Raw genomic sequence first — 24,131 nt, forward strand, 5'->3', positions numbered from 1 at the left:
TGAAGATTAGGTAACAGAATCTCTGAGAACGATGTTTCTAAACAATCCAGGGCTTATTGATCATGAAAAATTGGCCCAAAATGTTAGCACTATCATTATAAACCAAGAAGGAAGCCCCAAAACACCATCTGTGACCCTTGGCCCAGGGAGGTTTACCCCAAAGGCAGAGGAAACCCACAATGAGAAAGTCTTCCTGTTGAGTTTCAGGTAATCAACCATCATGTGCCTCCACTTCTCCCACCCCTCCCACACCCATGGCTTGAAATCTAAGAGAAACTCCAGAATCTCATTCACAAGGAAAATGACATCCTCATAACTCAGCCTGAGGTCAGGGAAATAAAAGACTTAAATAGCATTCTTAAATACATGATACCATGATCAGAGAGTGCAAACATTTAAATCAAGGTTTGTAGGGTGTGCAGTTAACAGTTCACAATGAAAAATAAGACATGACCATGGGAAATGGGTCAAGATTAGATGGAGGAGGAAAAAATATATAAAATAATCGTCAAAGGATTTAAGCAACAAGGTGGGTGGATTCCCAAGATGGATGCTGAAGTCATCAAGAAAGATGACAATAGTTGTAGAGAGAAGGACACAAGCCAGATGCTAGAGCCATAGTGGGGGATGGACAGGACCTCAGAGAAGAGGAGATGCTTGAAAGGAGCCTGGGGACAGAGAAACAGGGAGAGAATGATCTATGGAATAGCTATGTGCTAAAAATAGACAGGCTTTTGAAGGGAAAGAAAACTGGTCTGGATACAGCAACAATGGCAAGGCTACCTACACAGTTCCTCAACAGATGTATGCAGGTTGTGGGTGAATGGATAGAGCCACCAAAGAAGACTCCAGGTTTCAGCCAGAAAAAGAAAGGAAGGTATATAAAGAGAGTGTGGTGTTGGAGAATTTGCTGCTGACAAATGAGATCCCGAGGGCACAGCAGAGAATATTGGATATTGAAGTGTTAGAGGCTGTACAGAGCAGTGTGGGGCTAAGATTGATTTGATCAGGTATGAGCTGGAAGACTTGGAGGTTACAGGATACTAATTCCACCTTTATGTACATAGCTCTGTACTAACTTCTGTCATTATGTTTTATTAGTTATTATTCACAGGGAAATTAATAGGTTCAGGACTAAGAGAAGAAATTATATGTATATTCTCAAAATGAAGCACATAGGGGGCCAGATTTAAGGATGACTTCTGTCATCTATAACAGTCCCTGAAAATACAAAATTATATGAATAGAGCAGAAGGTCTTCTTGATGAAGAAATGTCAACAATGTCCCAGATATCTTCAGTTGGAATAGAGCTTATAACCATAATCTGAAATTTTAATACTGTGGTTAAACTTTAACAAACTTTTTTATCATGTTAAATTTCAGAATGATTTATTCAAAAGGGAAGGTTAGCCTTATAAATATGGCTATTGATTTCAAGGAAAGAAAAATGTAGCAACCTAGCTTTTGAGATAATTAACTCCAACATTGAGGTTTCCTGTTAGTTCGGAATTATTGGGTGACCAAGTTCCTCATCCAAATGTGTGATTGCTATTTTTAAAAGGATTTTTCAAAATTAATGTGAAAATATAACTTTATTATTTGTTGAAAGGAAATATGTTGACCTATATATTTCTGTGTTATGATGTTCTATTTCAAAGTCACAGTGCATGCTTAATTAGGTTTACTTATGACAGACACTGAAAACCCTAACCCCACCCACAGCTGATGTGGAGAGACGTCATACAGACTAATGAAATGCTGAAACTGATGTGAGAAAAAAAGAAAGTATGTTAATACACTGAACTGACACTTAAGCAGCGCAAGCTATAAATGCAACTCTGAATAGGAAACAGGAAAAAAAAAAAACAAGCTGAGAGAATAAAATAGAACATTATTATCCCATGAAATATCTTAGAATTTGAGTGGAGAAAATAAAAAGTTTAGAAAGCAAAATTATGTATATATAGCATAATTTCTGATTTTTTAAAGACATAGTACTTATTATTATCTAGTTTGTGGTGTCTTTTACAAAGATAACTCTCAATAAATATTTTTTAAACAATTGATTTTCAGGTTGGAAAAAAAATTGATGTAAGAGAAAGACACTAGCTGGTTGCATTACTCTCTATTTCCTGATTCGTGTTTCTTCCTTTTATTCTGAATATTCAGAACGCAGTCACCTTTACATTAGACAATATTAGAGTCACTGCATTCAGTAAATATTAAAATAGGTAAGTGTGTGTGTCTCTGCGTGTGTACTCATGTTTGTGTGTGATCGTGTGATTGTTTGTGATGGCAGTGTCAGAACGGTGGGTCCTGACACTCTTCAAAGCCCTCGTGCGGTCTGGTGGTACAAGCACTCCCATCCCTGGTGTGTAGTGGAGAATACAGGGTACTGCTCTCTCCAGTTGTGATGTCCTGCCCTCCACTGCCCTGCGCCGTCAGCCCCCAGCCTCCAGCAGAGAGCTAATCAGGACCTGGAAGGCCTCACTGGAGCTGTGCTGGGCAGTGCCCTGGACATCAACTCTCACATACGGAAAGGGGGCCCCAGAGACTGCAGCTTCAACACTGCCTTTGGAGGAGCTTCCGGGCTGTCCACTGAGCTCCTGACAAGCCCTCACGCCCCTAACTCCTTGCCAACGCTCGCAATTGCCCCACTAGGATCTAACTTCAAGGCCATCAAGGTGAACCTCTTATCACCATTTACCATGGACATCTCAAGAAGCCAGAGGATTCTCAGGAGGTAATTTTATTTCCTCTCTCATCTGATCATAGTAATTTAGACCTAGCCCATACGGTCAAGTAGAGAAACTGATAGCATCATCACCTTTCTGTTCTCCTCTCTTCATTTTACTCCTTTCCAACCCCACACTTTTTTCCCCCAGATTCATAATAAAAAAGTAAAAGCTTGGGTTGAGATGTGTGGATGAAGTAGGGGAAAAGGTGTAGGAGGATTTTCTGCACTGATGCTGTTTGAACTCAGCTCAGCATCTCTGGAGAATTTTGTAGAAATGCACATTTGCAATCCCCACCCCAGACTGACTGAATTGGAAACTCTAGGGGCAGGGAAAAATGATCCGTGTTTTAAACAGCCCTTCAGGAGTTTCTAATGCAGCTAAAGTCTGGTACAGCTAGTGTGAGAATCACTGTTCCAGAAACACATACCTTCTAAGATAACAATGCACAGATAAATTTTTAACTAAAGGCATTTAAGTCAAAGGGTGTTTGATTTTCTCATTATTTTCAGTGATTCTCTTAATCTCCTTTGAGAAAAGAAAAATCGTTTTCAAGACTATTTTTTTCATTGTTTCAACTTCATGTTTTATTAGTTTATATTGATCATATGACCTTTACTTCATGTGAGTCAGAGTTAGCAACTTTTTTGCACTATCATTGGTGAGTTTGGGGTTGGGAGAATCTGGGGGCTGGAAACTGTTTTGTGTTCCCCACATTCTTACTGATTTCTGAAGCTTGGGTTTTCACTCATCATTCAAATTAGTCTGTGTTATTTCTGCCCTGTGAAGAAGTTTTATTTTTACTCTCCTGTCACTTTTCTTATCTTTCACCCTCTTTTAATCGGTAGTCTAATTTAATCAATAGAGAGGACAAAAAAAAAATAGAGGGGACAATGTTTTTAATTAAGTAGATTCAAGACGAGTGAGCACAATGTATATTATGCTCAATGTAAATTTTTAAAGAATGTGTGGGCAATCTCAACAATTAGAATGCATACAGTGGCTCATATTAATTTCACGAGTAAGTTTACTTCAAAGTTGTTACAACTAGTTACCTATTTGACATATTTCATCCACCCTAGGGAAACCTAACTTGAATTTCTATAACTTTCATCCTATCTAAAACATGCTTTACAAAGCATTCAAGATCAAACTCCATCATTTTAAAATTAATAATGTAACAGTAAACTGAGGGATGACAACAATGCCTCTAGTTATCTAGTTTTCCCTTTGATGATAAAGTTTAAAACAAAGCCTTCTAGACAACTAGAGTAATGCTAATAATAAAAACCAATAAAAGCATCATACTTGATAAAAAAATAAACATATATGAATGCATATTTACCTACATTTATATAATGCTATCCATATTTTTAAAGTTGATCACTTTTCTAAGTAGACTTACAAATATACTAGTCCTATAAGGCTCAGAACTAGAAATTATAAATTAAAAAGCCAATATTGTTAAAAGGATAATAGCTGGATTTATAGGTAGTTAATATAAGATTGAATGCGTCCACAGATTTGACTTGATGGGTTGGATGTGCTAAGATCTTGATATATTGAGGAGGTTTTTCTTCATTCATTTTTGAAAATGTCAATTTTTAAAAGCTTAATATGTTTCCTAACTTTGCATTTAGATTCTTTGAAATTGATGAAAATATTGTCCACTTTACGTCTACAATGCACATGCATCTGTGATATACGTGCAGGTTTTTTTTTTCAGTGTGCTTTTAAGGTTTTCCTGTACCACAGCTTTTATTTTTTTATTTATTTTTTTATTCAAACAGAAAGTCACAAAAATTATAATTATCCTCATCAGTTCACTCAGTCCCTACCACAGCTTTTAATTTTCTGCTTTTATGGCTATTCTAAAAGTTCTGAGCTTGTTTACTGCCCTTCAATAATGCCTAACAGACCTTTCTTTAAGCAGATAAAAGTCTAGCAAGATAAAAGTCAAGCAAGTGTGAAGAGTACAAATTACACTTCTTGATGGTGAGAGAAAGTAACTATAAAGCTATTTTAAATGGTCTAAACTGATAGGTCCAGATAACTAAGTCACTTCTGTCATTTACAAATCGGTAATTTTTAGCAAGTCTTTATTTAAATAAGGAACTGTTTCTTAAAAATTTGCCTAAAGATCCTAAAGGAAAACTCTCAGCTGAGGTCTGTGAATTGCAGGAAGAGCCAATGGGTCTATACTTTCAAACAATAATAGCAAGGTTGTATGTGTACAGTAGAAATAATACTGTGGGCACTTACATTATCTCTTCCTTCTAGACCTTCAAATATTATCCAGCTATCCTAAACATCTTCATTACAAAAAAAATAGATGTTTTAGGATGATATGTCTGAATTATGATTAAGAATTCTCCAATATTTATTCAAAACCAATGCCACAACATTTAAACATTTCATAAAAAAACGCATTAAGATTTTTCTACTTTAACTGGAAATAAAATATTATAAGCCATTAAAATTTTTTAAGCTTAAAACAGAACATTGTTTTATTTTTGTCCACAGGATTTAAAATTCATATATTTTTGTTTAAAAATACGAAGTTAATTATACCTGCAATGATAATCTTTCTCATATTTCATACTTGTGGCATTAATCTTGCAAGGAAAAGACTCCAGTGGTGTTTGAAGTTGCTTACAAAGCTTGACTGTACATATTGGTGAAACAATGCACATGATATCCTAGAAAAGATTAAAAAGTATTTTTTACAAAAAAAAAATCTGTATATCTCAAAGATAATGAAAGGATTCTTACATGGGGAGAGATGGAAATTATTTTCATAAGTAGGTAGTAGAAGTTCTCACTCAGTGCAGCAATGTGGAAGATTCTATTTTCCAAAACGTCCCAACATTGTTTCCCATGTCACACACTCTTCCTACTACCTTATTTCAACATTCCCCTAATTGAGAATTGGGGCTATATTTACCCCCTTGAGTGTAAGCAAGCTGTGACTATGGGGAAAGGATGCTCTGTGACTTTCAAGGCTAGTTTTAAAAAGGCCATACAGAGTCTGGTTATCTGGGAATGCTTGGAACCCAGCCACCATGCTGTGAGGACGCACAAGCCACACAGAGGAGTTTTATTTAGGATTATGGCTGATAGTTCCAGCTGAGGATGCGGTTGACAACCAGCATTGACCCCTGGACATGTGAGTGAGGAAATCTTTAAGGTATGAATATTAATTCATATTATGAATTCAAATATGAATCTTACCAAAATGAAAGATTGTCATTTGTGGGAACTACTAAATTATTTCCTAGTCTTATTTATTTAAATATTAAATGAAATGTTAAAATACAATAATATAAAATAATCAAATAATAAAGAAAATATTTTTAAATAACTAAAAATGAAAAGTTTACAAAATTACATTGTTCATAAAGGAGAGTTCTGTCAGAATAACAAAAAATAAAATTGAAGAGTATTTTTGAGATTGGGGTTGCTATTTAAAATGGGAACAATGAAAATAAGCAAGTTAAATACATTTTCTGATGTTCCTGAGTTTGAAAATTGCAATATGTTAATTAGAAGTTTAATTATTTGTACTTTTCAAACAGCTTAGTAATGGTAAAATATATTTTAAAACCACTCCCTTGTATGTTAGATTCAGACTTACCTTTGGAATATCAATGCAGTCAGTACCATTCTGACATGGTTTTGGTGAACACTCATTGACATCGGTTTCACAGTTTTGATTGAGAAATCCTTCTGTGCATTCCAAAATGTAAGCTGAGCTTTTATTTTGACTAATTTCTCCTTTCCAACAAGACTGAGAAACACAATGTTCCATTGACTCCTCACAGAACGGACCTTAAAAGATGACACACACACAGAAAGAAAATATGAACATAGGCATGTACAGAAACTTGGTATAGAAAGTCTCTAGAGTTCATGAAATCTTCTTAAACACGTTTATCATGGTATAATTTACACATCATAGAATTCACCCAGTGCAAATCTATAAATCAATAATTTTTGCAAATGTATACAGCTATTGGACCGTCAGCACTGCCCCGTTTCAGCACATCTCCATTACCAAAAAAGAACTTTTTTATGGTCACTCTTTGTCCCCAAATCCAGCCCCAGGCAACCATTAATCTTTCTGTCTCTACAGATTTGCTTTTTCTGGGCATTTCATATAAATAGAATGGTACAATATATTGTCTTTTGTGATTGGCTTCTTTCCTTAGAATAAAATATTTGAGGATTTTTCATGCATGCATCACTACTTTTACTCTTTATTGCCAAAGAGCAATTCAAAATATATATAATATTTTGTTTATTCATTCACAAGTTGGTAAACATTTCAGTTGTTTCTACTTTTTAACATTTTTATTGAGATATAATTGACACATAACATTGTTAGTCTCAGGTGTACAGCATAATGATTCAATGTATGTATATATTGTGAGATCATCATCACAATAAGTCTAGTTAACATTCATCACCACACAGAGTTACTGTTTTTTTTTTTTTTTCTCGTGATGAGAACTTTTAAGATCTACTCTTTTAGCAACTAACTTTTATGAGCAATTAATTCACTCACAAGTATTTGGGTGGATATATACTTTAGTAGCTCTTGCACAGATTCCTGACTGAAATTGCTGAGGTGTAAATTTATGTGTAACTTTTTAAGAAACTGCCAAACTGTTTTGCAAGGTAGCTGTGCCATTTTTCAGTCACACCATCAATCTGTGAGAGTTCCTGTTTCTCACATTCTTGCCAACATTTGATATTGTCCATTTTCTTTATTATAGCTCTTCTAGTGGTTGTGAAATAGTATCTCAATTCAATTTGCATTCTCATAAGGATAAAGATTTTGAGTATCTTCTCATATGTTTATTAACCATTTGTATGTCTTCCTTAATGAAATTTACCTTCATATATAGAGAATATTTTAAATTGTGTTATTTATTTTCTTATTATTGAGTAGTGAGTGTTCTTTTCATATTCTGAATACAATTCTGTTATGATATATGTGACTTGCAAATATTTTCTCCTTGTGTTGCCTTGACTTTTCATTTTCTCAGTTAGTGACTTTTGGATAGGAAAAGTTTTTATTTAATTAAGTCTAAATCATCAAATTTGTCTTTCACTTTATTAAGTCCAACTTGTAACTTTTATATATCATGGTTTTGTTATAATATCTAAAAAGTCTGTCTAACCAATAGTATAAAGATTTTCTTTTATGATTTATTAGACATTATTATCAATTTACCTCATAATTTAGATCTATGATCCATTTGATTTTTTGCATGATGTGAGATAAGGATATGGTATTTCATATATATGAATAACATATTATTTTATATATATAAATGATTTTTTACATGTTGATATATAATTGTCCAGGCAACATTTTTTGAGAAGACTGTTGTTTTTCCATTTAGTTGCCTTTTTCACTATTGTGGAAAAACAAGTGATCATAAACATGAGTTCACTTCTGGACTCTCAATTCCTTCTCATAAGCCTATATACTTATCCATATGCAATAACACACTGCCTGGATCAATGCAGATTGATAGTAAGTTTTGAAATTTGGCCGTCATCAAACTTTTTCCTTTTTTTATAAATTTTCAGTCGATATAAAGTTTTGTATAAGCTAGTCAATTTCTTCAGAAAAGTCTCCTGGGATATTGACAGGGATTTCAATGAATCAATAGGTTAAACAGGGAAGAATTACCATCTCAAAAATATGGCGTTCCAGTCAATGAATATGCAATATCTCTCCATTTGTTTAGATATTCTTTCATCTCTCTCCCAATGTTGTGTAGTTTTCAGTTAAAGTCTTGAATTTAATTAATTAAATTTATACCTAAGCATTTTATCCTTTTGATACTATTATAAAGGGAAATGTTTTTTAATTTAATTTTTGAAATTTTGTTGCTAGTATATCAAAATACAATTAACTTTTGCATTTTATCTTGTATTCTGCAAGCTTTATAAACTCAGTCGCAAGTCTGGTAGTTCTTTTTTTGCATTTCTTAGTATTTTCTACATAAGAGATTATGACATCTGTTAATAAAGGTAGTTTTACTTCTTCCTTTTCAATCTATATGTTTTTCTATCTTTTTTCTCCCTATCCAAGTCTGCAACATCCTGTACAACATTGACTAGATAGTGAAAGTGGATATCTCTGTGCTGTTCTCCTTCTTAGGGGAAAATCTGCCAGCACCACTTCATTAGGGTGATATTAACTGGACAATTGTCATAGATGATTTTTACCAGGTCGAGAGAGTTTTGTTCTTTTTCTAAGCTGTTTTAGAGTTTTTATTTTATTTTATTTATTTATGGCTGTGTTGGGTCTTCATTTCTGTGCGAGGGCTTTCTCTAGTTGTGGCAAGCGGGGGCCACTCTTCATCGCGGTGCACGGCCCTCTCACTATCACGGCCTCTCTTGTTGCGGAGCACAGGCTCCAGACGCGCGGCTCAGTAATTGTGGCTCACGGGCCCAGTTGCTCCGTGGCATGTGGGATCTTCCCAGACCAGGGCTCGAACCCGTGTCCCCTGCATTGGCAGGCAGATTCTCAACCACTGCGCAACCAGGGAAGCCCTGTTTTAGAGTTTTTATAATGAATGTGTGTTGGATTTTGTCAAATGGTTTTTGTCCTGGTTTTATGTGGTTGTGTCCTTCATTCTAGTAACATTAATTTATTTTTAGATGTTAAACCAATCTTGCATTCTTGGAGAAAATTCTACTGTACATGTACAAAAACATGCTTTTTGTGTTTCTGGATTTGTTGTGCTCATATTTTGTTGGGGATTTTCAATGTATATTCATAAGTGGTTCTCTTACTTGTTTTTTGCCTGGTTTTGGTATAAAGGTAATATTGGCCTCATAAGATGTGTTCAAAAGTCTCCCCTTTCCTTCTATTTTTTGAACATTTCATAAGGATTATGATTAAATATTTGGCAAGTTTGTATCAATTTTCTATTTCTTCTTGAGACAATTTTAGTAATTTGTGTCTTTCCAGAAATTTGTCCATTTCATTTAAATAGTCTAAATTCTTGGCATAATGGAGTCCATGGTATTTCCTTATAATCCTTTTAATTTTGAATGATCATTATTTATGTCCCCACTTTAAATTCTGGTTTTGTTAATTTGTGTCTTCCTTGTTTATTTCTTGGTCAGTCCGACTAAAGATATGCCAGTTTTCTTTTTCTCAAAAACGAATGTTTTGTTTCATCAGTTTTTCTTATCTGTTTTAACAATTTTTCCCTAATCTTACCACTTCCTTTCTTTTGTGTGTTTTGGGTTCAGTTTCTCTTCTTTCTCTAGTTATTTAAGGTAGAAGCTTAGAATATTGATTTAAGACTTTTTTCTTTTTTAATGTAGGAATTTAGAATGATAAAATTACCTGTAAACCTTGTTTTAACTACGTTTCATAAATTTTTATATGCTGTGTATGTTTGTATTCAATTGTAATTTTTTCTTTGACTCAGGTTATTTTAGAAATTTAGTTAATTTCCAAATATTTGAAGTTTTCTCAGAATTTTTCTGCTGTCAATTTCTCATTCAATTCTGTTACGTTTGGAGAGTGTGTTATCATATAATTTTAATTCCTTCAGATTTATTGAGGCTGGTTTTGTGGCCATGATCATTTGTTTATATAATGTCTATCAACAGCAGAGCTGAGTACTCCAATGCTTAGCACTGGATGCAACGTGAGAGTGGGCACTTCCTGAAAGTCTGTGCCCTAAGAAAGGCACTTGCCTGTCTCTAGTCCCCACCCTGAGATCATGCAAAAAGAACAAATCAAGTACTGATGTTAAGGTCCAAGGCTGGTAGTTCCACTGCAGCTTCCATGAGACCGGAATCAACATCTGTTTCATTGCTGAGCTGAGGTGTTTGTCGGATTCTGTTTAGCACGTTGCCATTAGGCACCTCCTACTGGTAATAAAAAGTACCCGTGGTACTGGCCTGACATCCTTGCCATATCTGTTAAATCCTGGATTTCAAAAGCACAATTACTCTTTTACTCCTTGTTGGGTAATGAATAGGTCTTTGGACAATTCATACTTGCTGGGGAGAGCTGAAAAGGGAAATATTTGACTTCCTACTAAAAATGGCACACCTGGCCTCCAGAAATTATCTACTGAAGTTTAATAAAAAACATATTTATACTTCAAGTTCACAAACCTTGTCAACCAATCACTATATAACTGAAGACCAACAGTATACAACAGGTTCATTAAAAAATCTTCATATAAAACTCATTCATTATTATGTGAACAAGAGCATCAAGAAACATTTAGCTACAGAGAATTAAGTTACTTAGCAAGAGCATACAAACCAAAAAACAAAAACAAAAACAAACCCAAAACACTTAGAAGAAGATATGCTGTTAATTGATTTTAAGTTTGAATCGTGTGCCAAATTCTAAAATACAAAGGCATAATAGCAGTATAAAATGTTGAGTGACCACACCACTGGCATTATTACATTAAAATAACTCAACTTCTATTTTGAGCACATGAAGAAGAATGAACATGCATTTCTCAGTGCTGTGATATATTAACATATTATCCTATTAAATATTTGTAAGAAATAACATTTAATTATATTTAAGACATCAGTGTTAATTGGCTCCATGGTAAGGAACTGGTTGAATGACCCTACCTCATATTTATGTAATGCTTGGCATTTCCATAACACTTATATCCATACGATTTGATAAAATCCTTAAAGACAAACTTGAATTTATAAAAGGCCATTATTATCCAGTTTTATAGTTGAATTTTTTAAAGTATAAAACTAATTTTGCTAGAGGTTGAGCAACTTGCAATATACCACACAGTTGGTTAATTAATGGCAGATTAATAATAAAAATATGTGAATTCCACCTAACCCTATTATAATTCACCACAACACATGCCCACTAGATCAGTTCCATAAAAAAGGGTAGAAGACTCACATATTACTTCATTATTAGCATTAGTCCAATATCTCCATTCTAGGATACATCATATGTAAAATATAAAAAGACATAAAAATAAATAAAATATTACTTTGGCTTCTTGTGCAAACAAACAAAATTTTCCCAATTTATAAATATATCTCTGTGGATATTTGTAGTGGTAGTTTCCAAGGTAATCCACAGGATAAAGTAGTGAACAGTGAAATGTGCATTTTTCAGCACTTATTTGAAATAATTCACATAAAGTTGCAAAGATAGTACCAAGAAGTCTTGGGTACAGATACATCTTATAGAACTATAATATAGTATCAAAACTAGCAAATCAACATTAGTGCAATGTGTGGATATGGTTCTATGTCATTTATCACATGTGTAGATTCAGGTAACCACCACCTCCTTCAAGATACAGAACTATTTCATCACCACAAAGATTTCCCTTATGCTGCTACTTCATAGTCTCACTTGCCCCTATTTGCCCTGCTATTTTTAGCTACTGGCAACCATTAATTTTTTCTCCATCTCTATAGTTTTGTCATTTCAATCATATTATGTAAGTAGAGCCCTACAACATGTGGCTTTTTGAAATTAGCTTTTATTTTTCCACTTATAATGCCCTTCAGAGACTCTTAGTTCTATGCACTTAGCTTTCCCATTGGAAATTTAAAACAAACACTTATACAAAGTTGGTGTGAAGTAGCAGAGGATGAGGGCACAGAACCAAAGTGGGCAGAAGTGACCCACGAGATACTGAGGAAGTAGTCAGCAGCCAGATTGCCAGATGACATCTCGCTAAAGACAGCCACGATTATTGGAACTATGTGGTGGAGACAGAAAAGCTCATCTGTTATTCCAAAGGCTTTGAAACCATCTTTATATGCCATACATGTTCTAGCCAATGAAATCCTAATATAAATTCTAGGTGTTCAGTCCAGGTCAAAGCCTTTCCATCTCTCATCCTTTTTGCTCTAGCCACTTGGAAGCCACATGTTCCATTTGGTGACTCTAAAATATTCCAGAAGCTTGGATTCCTTTCCTTGGGAAAGGTCTACCCTGCAGAGGCAACGGATTTCCGATGACTTTGCGTGAGAAAATCATTGGGTTAAGGTGTATTTGTTGAGTTAATGTAATCTAGCCTAACATGACAACTACAGAATATTTTACCAAAACTGAGATTTTGCCATTATGGGAACTTAAAACTTGTGGTATTGGTTTAATGAGTGGTGGCCAGCAAGGAAATGTGAAAGGCTGAAAAAGTGATGACCAACGTTACAAAGTATCACCTGACATAATTTGAGAGGACTTAAAATGCCTGCTTATTCAACAGTTATAGCAGAAGAAGTTGGAAAACACAAACTTAGTAGAATGATTCAGTTGCTATTAACTGCTTTTGATAAGATAATAAATGAAATAAATACACTAGAGACTATCTGCACGCAAATAAAAGAATGAAAATATTGGGGAGCAATATTAAGAATAAAAATGAACTCTGACTATTTGTGGGCATGGTTTGGTACAGCCTAGAATATATTGGCTCTCTTTCTATTTCTTCAATGTATTAAAGTGTTTGCATGAGTCCCTATGTGAAAATAACCCCCTTTATAGCAAAATATGGAGCATTAAAAAAAGCCTGTTCAATGTAAAAAGAATTACTGGAGGGTAAATGCAAAAGTGGGTGATGCATCTTTTCATTTTAAACTTAGCAAAATACTTATACAGCCATGCACATATAACACAGATAACACAAATAACTTAAACTAAGACATTAAGCAGCAATCTTATTAAATCAATCTAAGTAAATTTTGCTTTAATAGAGATCATAATGGGGTTTCTATAAAGCAAACTATCTCCACTATCCTAATAAGGTGCATATATCCATAAAAATCACAATAAATGGACAATCGTTTTAGATTGCAATGTTTTATTATGATTTCAGTAAGTTCTTCTGGTCAGTCCTCTTATGAAGTGTCAAAAGTTTCTAAAGCAATTCTGTATAAAATAATGCACAGCAGTTAGTTGAACATTTTAGTCATGTAAATTCATTTTAGTCTACTTTCATGTAGGAACGAAGCTATTATACTCTAAGGATAGGCAAGAAAACTGAAGAAAGACAGCTACCTTGTTGACTCCTATTTATTACAGCTTTAAGACTTTGTCAAGATGAAGAACTGCTTCAAAATAAGAAAGGATATTTGATGCAAATATTTAATATTCATCCATGTTAAAAGTCATTGTGTAAAAGGTTGATATTTAGGTGTTTCAGATAAATGAAAAGAACTATTTAAGTTATTAATTTTATTCATGCTTTAACAAATACCATTTAAGTACTCTTACTCTCATGTTATTAATTCAGTTTCAACCATGCATGGCATGAAATTTTAACAATTAAACATATTAATTTTAAGTTCCTAAGTGTGGCTCTCACTACTCTGCTGTTCTACTCAGATTCCCAGGATTGAACCCACAACCTATTGCAAGGAGCTGAATACTTAATATTTTCCTTTACAGCAAATATCTGCATTATTTTTGACTAAAAAGCCAGAGAGTAATTATTTTAGACTTTGAGGGTCATAACATCTCTCGAACAACTGAATTCTGCTGTTGTATCATGGAAGTACCTATAGACAATATGCAAATGCCTGAGAATGACTGTGTTCTTTTGCTTTAACTTCTTTGATAAAAATGGACAGTTCTTTAAAGCACTTTATTAGTACTAATTTAGCAATTTTATAGTGTAGACTTTGTCATTATCCCATTATTGTACACTGAATGTTTATGCCCCCCAAAGTCATATGTTGAAACACATTAATTAAATTAATTAATTCATTAATTTAATTCATTTTAATTTATTGATTAAATCCATTTTATTTTAAATTATTTAAATTAAATTAAATTTTAATTAATTCATTTAATTCATTTTCTAGTAGAGAAACTACCTTTCCAATTAGAGAACTGCTTTTGAGCAACAAAAAATTGATATTAATAAAAAGTAAAGGAAAGAATATCTGTCACTAATTCTAAAAGTGTCTACCTCAAGATCACAATTAGTGTATCTCCAATTAGGTAGGAGAGTAAAGCCTTTATAAATCTAATTTCATTTTCATGTTTAATCAAAGCCTTAAAGATTTGAACAGAGATCTGGTTAATCTCTGAATGAATGCACCTCAACACGCAAATAACAGACAAACTTAGACATTTCTCTGAGAAACTGAGAAAGCAGAGAAATGAAATTACACATGTGAAGAGTCAGTATTTCAAAAGGACAGTTAAAAAATAGGGCAATCACCAGTCTCTGGAGCAGAGATACTGCTGGAAGGAAAATACAATAAAAGTATACAAATCATGATTCATAAAATGAGAAATTTTTAAAAAGAAAAATTAAAGCCAACCTTTTAGTAATTCTTAAAAAAAGTGAGAGAATGTCTGCTTGACATTAAGAATATTAAAATGGTTATATATGTATATTTGATTATATGTATTGAAAGGATAATAAAGTATAATAAAATAGTTAACAATTCTATGCTAGGAAAAACTGAAAACTGAAAAACCAATGCACCAAAGTCATCACAGATGGATACAGAATGGCTGAATATACCGATAACATAATATATAATCTGTAAAGAAAATAATCAGAGAATTATCTAAAAGGACACCTAGCCTGAATTTTCTGAATTTTTAAAGTCTGTCAAAATTGTAGAATTAGACTCATTATGTTCTAGAACAGCCCTGTTCAAAGAAATATCAAATGAAATTTGAAATTTTCTAGTAGGCACACTTAAAAATATAACAAGGCAAGTGAAATTAATTTTAATAATACACTTAATTTACCCCAGTAAATCCTAAATACAATTATTTCAACCATCATCCAAATAAGATATTATCAACGTCATATTTTACATTTTTTATACTGCGCCTTTGAAAACTGAAGTGGGAAAGTGTGTCTTTTGCACTTATTGCCGTAGGTGGCTTGTGTCTGTTTAGATAGCACATTTCTAGAGCACAGAAAAAATGTGAATCTTCCAATCTCATCTCAGAAAGCTATTCTGAACTTGAAGGCAAATACCTTACGGAGCGCAACGTTAAATTTCAGTCGCGTGACTAAAGATGGAAGAATCTTAAGTGAAATATGAACAATTAAACTTCATTATTATTGAAAAGTAGTAGTAATAAAATACAACCGAGTTAGGTCTTTTTTAAGATTGAAAATGTTTACAAAATCTATGAATATAATATCACATCAATAGAAATAAGATCCTATAAATCTGAGGGACATTGAAGTTAAATGGTTTTATGAATGGTCATTTCAATAAATTTTGTGGAAATAATTATATATTCTCACACACACGTACACACACACACACACAAAACCTCCTAACCCCTATCCCCGCATCTCATAAAAATAGCCATCAATCCAATCAGATTTATTATTTTTTAAATTTTGTCCACGCCATGCGGTGTGTGGGATCTCAGTACCCTGACCAGGGATTGAAACCAGACCCCGGCAGTGAAAACGCCAAATCCCAACCACTAGACCACCAAGGAACCCTCAGATTGTATATTTAAATGTGAAAGGTAAAACAATAAAAAATATAGAAAGTAAGATTTCTTAGACACAGTGGAATTCATTAAAATTTCATTAAAAATAAGAACATCTATTAATTCAAAGACACCATTTAAAGATTGAAAACTGAGTAAGAGAATGGGACAAAACACTTTTAACACTGATAACTAGTAAATGCAGAGTATATTAGAAATGCCTACAAATGAATAAAAACTATGTAAATTATACATATGTGTGTATATTATGATTATATATTACAAAAACTCTCTAGATACACATACATATATGTATATACATAAAACAATCAAAAAAGAACTTAAATAGGTTCTTCACACAAAAAATCAAATTACCAATAAAGAGTCAAAGCACCCACTCTTATTAGTTAATATAGACATAAAAATTAAACCAAAATAAAACACTGTTATGTACTTGCAAGAGTGGCTGTAATAAAAATAGGTGAGCTGCAGAGTGCTGTGTGCTTGTATAGAAAAGGGAAATTTCATACATGCTAATAGGAGTGTAAGTTAGCACAATCCCTTTGGAAACGATGTGTTATTAATTACCAACATTTAACAAATATATAAACCATGACTGCAAAGTATATAGAGTATATACACACTATATATAGTGTGTACATATATGTAGTAGGTATACATATATACACATATATATAGGTATACATATATATATATATTCTTATAAAGAAGCCACAAGAGACTAGTGCAGGAACGCTTATACTGGAATCATTCATAAGCATCTCAAGCCAGAAATTGTCTAAATAATGACCATATACAATTAAAAAGCATACAATCATGCATATAGCTAAATGTAAACTCTCACAAACCACATGAAAATAAAAAGTTAGACAGAATAGAGAACATAGTGAAAAATCCCATCCGTATAAAGACCAAATGAAGGAAAAGAAAACTAAATTATAAACATTCAGGAGAGTCTTTATCTTTGGGAGTCTAGGGTGGGAGATTATTAGTGGGAAGGGGTGTGAAGAGAGCTCCTGGATTGTTGGGAATATTTTAGTTCTCGGTCTATGTCCTAGTTATGTGGGATTTTACTTTGTGAGAACTTTGTCTTCATAACATTACATACAATTTTTAAAAATATGTAATTAAAAGTACGTGCGCATAAAGCAGAAACTAACACACCATTGTAAAGCAATTATACTCCAATAAAGATGTTAAAAAAAAAAAATACATGCACAAAATTGAAAGGAAAATAACTGATTAAAAAATAACTTCTATTATATGTGACAGGAAGATGTTCTTTCTTGTTTCTAGGTGTTTGCTTGTGTTATTGGTAATCAAATGTTAGCCAAGCTCAAAATCACTGGAGGGTTTGTGAGTACAGATTGCTGGACCTCATTTCCAAAGCTCATGATTCAGTGGGCCTGCGTTTGATACCCAAAGCTGAGAATTTTCATTTCCAATTACTTCCCAGGTTCTGCCGCTGCTATTGATGCTGGACCTCACATTGTAAAGCATCGACTTTTGCTTTCTCTTTGAACTAGACTTCCCTCCATCCTTATAGTCAGCCAACTGACTCACCCTTCCATTCATCCAGGCCCAGCCGAGTCACGAAATAGGTTTCCCTGTCCCCAACCATGACCCCCACCTTCTGTGCTTCCATAGTACTTTCCTTAGAAACTGGCCTATCCATTTTATCTCTCTGTCTAGGTTTTTAATTTCTCCACTATTCCTTGGGGTTTATTTTAACCCCTAGAATGATTTTTCTTTTGTCTGTTGGATAAATAAATCCCATCAATTTCTCAATTTCCTGCATGGTTTCAAATTTTTCTTTTGGGTTCCTGTGATTCTTTCCTTCAGTTCTCCCTATTTCAGTCAAATTTAAGCCCAGATTTCTTAGGGCACCCTTCCTCCTGTATACCTAATATGTAATGAACTGATGAAACTTGTGCCCTGGCAGCCTCCTGCCCTACTAACTCAAACCGAGATTGCAAAGGTTTTTCCTATATTTAAAATCTTACTTGCCTCCTTACTGACTGGGGGCACCATTCCTCTCAGTAAATTGCCAGAAAATTAACAATCCATTGCTTTCCTTTCATTGTGCCCCGCAATGATTTTATTTCTACTTTCCTCTCCCTTTTTTCTCATCTCACCTTGCTCTTAAGATTTATCCAATGATCTATGAATTATCTCAGTTTTTCTTTATTCTAGCTTTACTTTCCACAAAAACACTTTCACAGAAAATAAATACTTCTCCAGTGCTCTTCACCCTATGCTTTCAGAACCAAAACTTCCCTTGCCATGTCCTTTCCCATCTTCTTTTTGGGCCACCAAAACCTGTTTTTAATATACAATATTAAATAAACACATTCATCCTGCTGTACTTGAAAACTATGTTTCTATGTTTTAATCAAAAGTCTCTGTTTTATATTTCATCATATCCATCTCTTTTTATGAATCAGTACACAATTACATTTTTTAGAGAAGACGCCTTAGGGAATATATCTCAATTCTATAAATGATTTGGAATTTTGTTTCTATCACAGAAATATTCAAATACTTTGGTATTCAGATGATGTGTTATGTATTAATTTAGGTGTGTACAGATAATGGATCTATCACATCTATCTGAACATTGCAGAAATATTATGTCTTCAACTGCTCTCTGCCTTTCCAACTTTAAATGCATATAAATTCCTCTACATTATGGGAGGGAGACACAAGAGGGAGGAGGTATGGGGATATAAGTATATGTAAAGCTGTTTCACTTTGTTATAAAGCAGGAACTAACACACCATTGTAAAGCAATTATACTTCAATAAATACGTTAAAAAAAATCCTCTACATTTTCTGCTAAAATGTAATTCATGCCAGGAAGGTAAACCATAAATAAACTTATAGGTTGTTTTTCTTCTTTGGTGTCTCTATATCTAAGAGTGTTGTTCTAAACATTTATAAACAAAGAAAATCGAATGGCTAATGTCATTTAATGTGCATTTCACTTACAAAGCTCTGCTTTGACCAATCGTCTTGGTCAGTTGCAAAGCCTTTAGTTGTATAAATATATGTTTGATTACAAAGGTACTGTTTAATACTGTGGTTACTTATTCTTTCAAAAGGGTGGGAAAACATTTTTTATACATGAATAATGACTGAAAATTTTACATTTATAAAACCTTGAATTGCAAACTAATTCTGCCATATATATGTTCTCTGTAACCAGTGAGGACAATTGCATAGCTAATTTTAAATATACTTGTAAATGTACCTAAGTAAAACAAGTAAAATTTTGAAATGTGATTTCTGGTTCAAAACTTTGTCCTTCATAGATATTTTTCTTTGTCTTTTGGGAGCATATAAAACAGTAGCAGTAATTTACTCATATTAAGGAATACCAAAAACCAATAGAACCATGAGAGCAAAGAGACCGAGTAGGTAATTTAAGTCTTTTTGTTTTTCTATAATTGTTGAGGGGAATATTTTTGCCTTTTAACAGATGATAAGCTTCACTAGTAGTCTATGTGTTTTATTAGAAGCAGAAACAACAATTAAAGTGTCTAAACCAAATTTGGTATGCTTTGATTTCTTCTCATGTGACTTTCCCTCTTCCATAAAAAGTTTGAAAAATGAACAGAGGCCAAAAGACTCTTTTTTAAAATGTTAGCTTTTAAAGTTTCATAAAATGCTGGCTTTGATGGGCAAACGTTTATAGTTCATGGTTAGGGACAGTACTTATACTACTTTTTCAGTCTTCACCAAAGCCTGCTTATGGATATGACTGGTCCCAGGAAGTTTTGGAACACTTGAGGCTTTATGACAATACAATTTTCTTTCTGGAATACTAATGGCAGAGACGTAATAATTTTTATGACTATATGTACCCACCAAACTCAAGTGCATAAAGCAAACTAGTGATTATAATACAAAGACTTCTAAATAAATCAGAATAAACAGAAGTTCTATTTTATTTTTAACATTATTATTACTATTTTAACTTTTTCCTCCTTGTGTTAAAACAAATTGCTATTTCTTTGGCTGGTTATTAGATAAAATACAGCAATAACCTTGTATTTAGTGGCTATTACATATGGAAGTAAATTAATAGTTAAATAAATTACATTCTTCTACATGTTAAAATAACGTGGAAAAAATGATTGCCCTACTCTGGCTCACAGGCAATGTGATAAAATGCCTGTAGATTGAGCAGATCAACTCTCCCATTCCACACTCACTGAAGCGCGCTTTCCTGAGGAGACTGGTCTGCTCTCATCTCCACTTTTTATCTTTTTTTTTTTAAATTAATGAATTAATTAATTAATTAATTTATGGCTGTGTTGGGTCTTCGTTTCTGCTCGAGGGCCTTCTCCAGTTGCAGCAAGCAGGGGCCACTCTTCATCGCGGTGCGCGGCCCTCTCACTATCGCAGCCTCTCTTGTTGCGGAGCACAGGCTCCAGACGCGCAGGCTCAGTGGTTGTGGCTCACGGGCCTAGTTGCTCCGCGGCATGTGCGATCCTCCCGGACCAGGGCTCGAACCCGCGTCCCCCGCATTGGCAGGCAGATTCTCAACCACTGCGCCACCAGGGAAGCCCTGACTTTTTATCTTTTTTTTTTTTTTAATGATAGCCATCTTAACAGGCGTGAGGTGATATCTCACTGAGGTTTTCATTTGCATTCCCCTGATGATTAGTGATCTTGAGCACTTTTTCGTTTATGTATTGGTCATTTGTTTGTCTTCTTTAGAGAAATGTCTATTCAGGTCCTTTGCTCATTTTTTAAATTGGGTTATTTTGTTGTTGTTGTTGTTGTTGCTAAGAGTTGTAGAAGTCTGTTATATATTTTTTACTACTAACCCCTTATCAGATATAGGGTTTGCAAATTTTCTCTGATTCCATATCTTGCCTTTTCATTTCGTTGATGGCTTCTTTTGCTGTGCAGAAGATTTTTAGTCAACGTAGTCCACTTCTTTTTGTTTTTTCTTTTGTTGTCTCCACTTTTTAAATTGTCCTGTTTCTCTCTATCAAAGCTGATTTTATGAAAGTTAATTGTGGGGAACAAAGAAAATACAAATGAATAAATTGGATTGTGTTTTTCTTTTGCTGTATATACTTCTATAATATTCTCTTTTAAAAACATATGCAAAAAAATTAGAGTATGTATTATAATGTAAGAATTTTGTTATAGGGGTTTAAACAGAAGTTAATGAGTTGCAAGGTCTTTTCTTAATAATTTATGTGATTTAATATACAACCTAAGTACTAATCTTTTATTGTTTACATGTATTGAAAGTTCTATTTTGTGACTCTGTTTAAACTTTTTGTGTTTTAATTATTAGAAGTTCTTAATATTAAGGTATCAAAAGTATCTATATTTTCTTTTAGCTTTAATATTTTGAATGTGAATGTTATTTGTGTATATGCACTTGTGTTTTTGTTTGTGTATATTTCAGAAAAAGTATTCACCATATGGTAGTCTCAATCTTCTGCTCTATTTTTTAAGTTTGACCTCCTTTTTCTCCTTTAATTGGTGTGGGGATAACCTGTGTCCTGTTTTTACCTTCGTAATGGGTCTCGACATCTGTGAGGTTAAGTCAGTCCATTTCTTGCTGGGGACCATAGCAACCATCACCTGGCCAACCAATCAAAGTTTGCAATCATCTTATCAAATTTCTTGGTAAATTCCTTTTAGGGTATTGATTCAAATTACACTGAAATTATGGATCAAATTGAAAGTTAATTGACATAATTAAGATAGTCTTCTTGTGCATGAAGATGTTATATCTCTTAATATATTTATACATGTTTAAATGTTTTAAGATCTAGATATGCTTGCCTATCTCATATTAGATTTGTCCTATAGTTAACATATATATTTGTATTCATACTAGAAAACATTTCTTTTTAAATTGTGTGTTCTAACAGCCCATTAAAAGTATATAGAATAACATTGACTGTTATATAATAAGATTATATCCACTTCCCTTGCTTGATCTATCTTACAGAGTAAACTACTTTATCCGATATACGTTTTTAGACTCGTTTGCATTTTTCATGTAAAAATCTGCCTTCTTGATTCTTATATATTTCTCTGGGGTCTTGTCCTTTCTTCCTGAGTTTATATTTTAGAAGTCCTAATTTAAATGTGGTATGACCTTTCACTTGTTTTATTTTTCTGATAATCTCCTCAACCTCTTATTCACTTTTTTTTTGAAAGATAGATTTTCTAAGTAAACAATTCTAAATTAGGAGTAATTTTCTTTCAGCACACTGATAATGCTATTCCACAATCTTCTAGCTTTCACTATTACAGTTGAAATGACAGCTGTCATTTGAATTTCTTTATAAGTCTTCTATTATTTCTAGCTCCTCTTTCTTTCCCTTATTTTTGGAATGATCTGCTGTACTTCTTTTGTGTTTGAAAAAGACACTAAGATCTTGATCAAACTTGGATATATCCTAGTTATGTCATTTATTGTTGATCTTGGATAATTCCCTTCATGGGAACAATAAATAAAACCAATATTGAACTTCCTCTATTATCAGGATATTGCAGGCATTACTGCAATACCATACCATATCATTGTGCATACCGTAAGTGAGCTAATTAACTTGAATTAGTAAAAACTCCAACTCTGAGTCTAGGTTTTCTTAACATTTATCTGGTAAGGGAGTGATACTAACAGAGGGCAATTGTACTTTTTCCATATTCTTCCCTCTCCATTCTCTATACACCAAACATTATATTTTTCTTTTAGAAACACTGCCAAATGTATGGCTAGGTCTCTTTAGCTGTCCCCCCAAAGTCTATGTAATTCACTATTTTCAAACTATATCGAATTTGAAGAACTGTCATTCCATTAAACTGAGCATGGAAAATACACCAATCACAAATTTAGTGCTAATTACTGCAAAGAAATAGAAAGTAGTTTTACTAGACTTTCTGTGGTGATCATTTCACAATAAATGCATATATCGGATCATTATGTTGTGCAGCTAAAACTAATATAATATTGTGTGTCAATTATATCTCAAAAAGGTATTAACCAAACAAGCAAAAGCAGTTTAATTGTAGAAGTTTACTATAGGCCTCCTAGAAGAAAGGAAAGATAAATAAGATTTTCCTAATACAGATTTACATGTTGGCCCAGTGTCAAGACAAAAGATTGCTGAGGGACTTGTCTAAATTCAGATACCTCCACAAAAGCAAGGCCCTGAAAGAGTCCTATTTTTCCTTAATAGTAATTCCAATTCCCCAAAGATAAACCGACTTATAATCTAAAATTATTTTTGACCAAGAAGAGACAAAATGATTGGCAACGTGGTCATCCCAGGATCAAGACTTGACTTACTCTTCAGATTTTTAGACTAAAACCAACAGGATAAAATATAAGAAAAAAAGAATAAAGATTCATAGATTTCAGGTTAAATATGTATATAACCAATGGATCGAACAAATACAGACTGACAATAGTTTTTGTGAGAAACCCAATCTCTTTGTAGAAGAGAAGTGCAATGTGATTAAAATGTTGGTATGAGTACCAATACATTAAAGTAGCACCAGCAGTAGCAGCTGTTGTAAGTTTATAGCTTACTATTTCACAGGAGTAAAAATTATATATATAGCTTCCTGCAGATTCTTCTTAGAAACAAAATTTTCCATGGGAAACTATCTTGCTTAAAAGCTACTTGCTGTAGAAAGTTCTCCTTGAATGTATATATGTCATCATGAGCCAAGGCAATAATGAAGGTAAAAAAAAACTGGTCAGCTGAGACATTTGTTTTTGGCCCTGGTAAAGGAGGAAAAGGAAAAGGTGAAAGAAAAGAGAGAGTAAAGTTGGAGAAAGGTGTTAGGAGCCAGTGACGGATACTCTAACGGAAGGGCAAGTAGAAAGTCCAAGGAAGTGAAGTGAATGATGGACTCTCAAGAA

The 24,131-nt window shown here is 33.4% G+C and overlaps 1 protein-coding gene across 1 annotated transcript in view; it reads right to left on the reverse strand.

Annotated features, from left to right (window-relative positions):
* The window catches only part of EYS (eyes shut homolog), a 1,734,738-nt gene that overhangs the window by 1,632,735 nt on the left and 77,872 nt on the right, over positions 1-24,131 (reverse strand). The window contains exons 3-4 of the mRNA XM_061207220.1: positions 6,371-6,564; positions 5,308-5,435 (exon numbers count right to left, since the gene is read on the reverse strand). Coding sequence (XP_061063203.1) covers positions 5,308-5,435; positions 6,371-6,564 — 322 coding nt within the window. The remainder of the gene's footprint in view (positions 1-5,307; positions 5,436-6,370; positions 6,565-24,131) is intronic.

Source organism: Eubalaena glacialis, chromosome 12 (genome assembly GCF_028564815.1).
Source record: "Eubalaena glacialis isolate mEubGla1 chromosome 12, mEubGla1.1.hap2.+ XY, whole genome shotgun sequence".
NCBI classification, from domain to species: Eukaryota; Metazoa; Chordata; class Mammalia; order Artiodactyla; family Balaenidae; genus Eubalaena; species Eubalaena glacialis.